Source organism: Arachis duranensis, chromosome 1 (assembly GCF_000817695.3).
Source record: "Arachis duranensis cultivar V14167 chromosome 1, aradu.V14167.gnm2.J7QH, whole genome shotgun sequence".
Classification (NCBI taxonomy): domain Eukaryota; kingdom Viridiplantae; phylum Streptophyta; class Magnoliopsida; order Fabales; family Fabaceae; genus Arachis; species Arachis duranensis.
In genome coordinates, this window is record NC_029772.3 from 63,839,432 (window position 1) to 63,841,600 (window position 2,169).

The window sequence follows — 2,169 nt, forward strand, 5'->3', positions numbered from 1 at the left end:
GTGGCCAACAACAACAATCCACCTCAAAGAAGAGTTTTGGCCTCTTAAATGTTTGCTAACCCAAGACATTGTGGGAGTAGCATCCTTACTCCAAATGTCAATGCAAACAACTTTGAACTAAAGCCACAGCTCATCACTTTGGTACAAAACAACTGCTCCTATGGAGGAGGGCCACTTGAAGATCCAAACCAACACTTATCTACTTTTCTAAGGATTTGTGACACTGTCAAAACAAATGGAGTGCACCCTGACATCTACAAGCTCTTGCTGTTCCCCTTCTCCCTTAGAGACAAAGCCACTCAATGGTTAGAGTCATTCCCAAGAGATAGCATCAACAATTGGGAGAATTTGGTGAACAAATTCTTAGCCAAGTTCTATCCTCCTCAAAGGATTATTAGGCTCAAGACAGAGGTCCAAACCTTCACACAAATGGATGCTGAATCTCTATATGACGCATAGGAGAGATATAAGTGTCTGATTAGGAAGTGTCCCCTCATTACAATTGATGAAGACTGCAAAGGAAGCCCAAAATCTTATTGAGATGGTGGCAAACAATCAATACTTCTTTGCTCATCAAAGACAATGCCAACCATCTCAAAGAAGGGGTGTCATGGAATTGGAAGGAGTGGACTCAATCCTAGCTCAAAACAAAATGATGCAGCAACCAATTCAACAATAATTTGAGCAAATGGCCAAGAGGATTGATAGCCTCTAAGTTGCAGCAGTAAATACAAGCCAACCATCAACCACATGGGGGCAAGGTGAAGAAGCTTGTGAAGATCAACAACAAGAACAAGTGAATTACATGAACAATCAAGGTTCTGGACACAGTGAGGTTTATGGTGACACTTACAACCCCTCCTGGAAAAACCACCCGAACTTAAGATGGGGAGATAGCCACACTCAAAACCAACAAACCTGGCAGAAAAATTCCAACCAAAATAACTCAAGAAACACAGCTTACACAAACCATAACAACCAGCAAACCACCAACCACAATTCATACAGAAAACCCCAAAACAACTACCCACATTCTAGCTATTATCCACCCAATAACCCAACCACTAACCAAAATATATATCATCCACCTTCAGCACCCCATAACCAACCACATCCATCACAAGATGCTCAAAGAATCTCTAATTTGGAGAGCTTGATAAAGAAGATGCTAAAGCACCAAGAGATAACAAGCAAGAATCACGAAGCTTCAATAAGGAACTTAGAAAGGCAGATTGGACAGCTTTCCAAGCAAGCTGTGATTGAAAGGCCATCAAGCTCACTCCCAAGTGACACCATTCCAAATCCTAAAGAAGAATGCAAAGCCATACAGATGAGGAGTGGAAAGATCTTGGTGAAAGATGAAGGAGCAACCAAGAAGCCAAAGGAAAATGACAAGAAGCAAGCTGAGAAAGAGGAAGCCAGCAAAGAAGTGACAGCAGGCAAGCAGGCTCAAGAAAAGGAAGACCAACCACAAATCTTAAGAAAAGGAAAGGAGGCAATGGAAGAACCAACCAAAGAACAACGGCAGGGAGTGAACTTCACACCTCCATTGCCATATCCCCAAAGGTTCAACAAGGAGACTAAGGACCAACACTTCCCTAAATTCCTTGAAGTCTTCAAGAAATTGTAGATCAACATCCCCTGGCTGAGGCATTAGAGCAGATGCCCCTATATGCAAAGTTCTTGAAGGATCTTATCAACAAAAAGAGAAGTAGGCAAGAGAAGGAAACTATATTGCTCACGGAAGAATGCAGGGCATTAATCCTGAAAGGGCTTCCCCCGAAACATGAAGACCCTGGAAGTTTTTTTTTTTTGCCTTGTACCATTGGCAGTATGATCATCAACAAGGCAATGTGTGATTTAGGGGTGAGTATCAATCTAATGCCCTCTTCTTTGGTGAAGAAGCTGTGCATAGAGGAAGTGAAGGCAGTACAAATGTCTTTAGAATTGATGGATGGTGCATGAAATTGTGATACACAATGGCGCCAACAACTTGTACGCACAATTGTAATCTCACTTTTTTTTTTCAAAACTTCGCACAACTAACCAGCAAGTGCACTGGGTCGTCCAAGTAATAAACCTTACGTGAGTAAGGGTCGATCCCACGGAGATTGTCGGCTTGAAGCAAGCTATGGTCATCTTGTAAATCTCATTCAGGCGGATTCAAAT

The 2,169-nt window shown here is 42.1% G+C and overlaps 1 protein-coding gene across 1 annotated transcript; it reads left to right on the forward strand.

The window, feature by feature from the left end:
• Nucleotides 1–805: 805 nt before the first annotated feature.
• Nucleotides 806–1,630, forward strand: LOC127748476 (uncharacterized). The gene has a single exon (XM_052263036.1). It carries the CDS (start codon nt 806–808, stop codon nt 1,628–1,630), a length of 825 nt encoding a protein of 274 aa, XP_052118996.1.
• Nucleotides 1,631–2,169: the final 539 nt, after the last annotated feature.

Coding starts and splice junctions, on each gene's coding strand:
- LOC127748476 (XM_052263036.1), top strand. CDS start 806: ATGAACAATCAAGGTTCTGGACACAGTGAGGTTTATGGTGACACTTAC.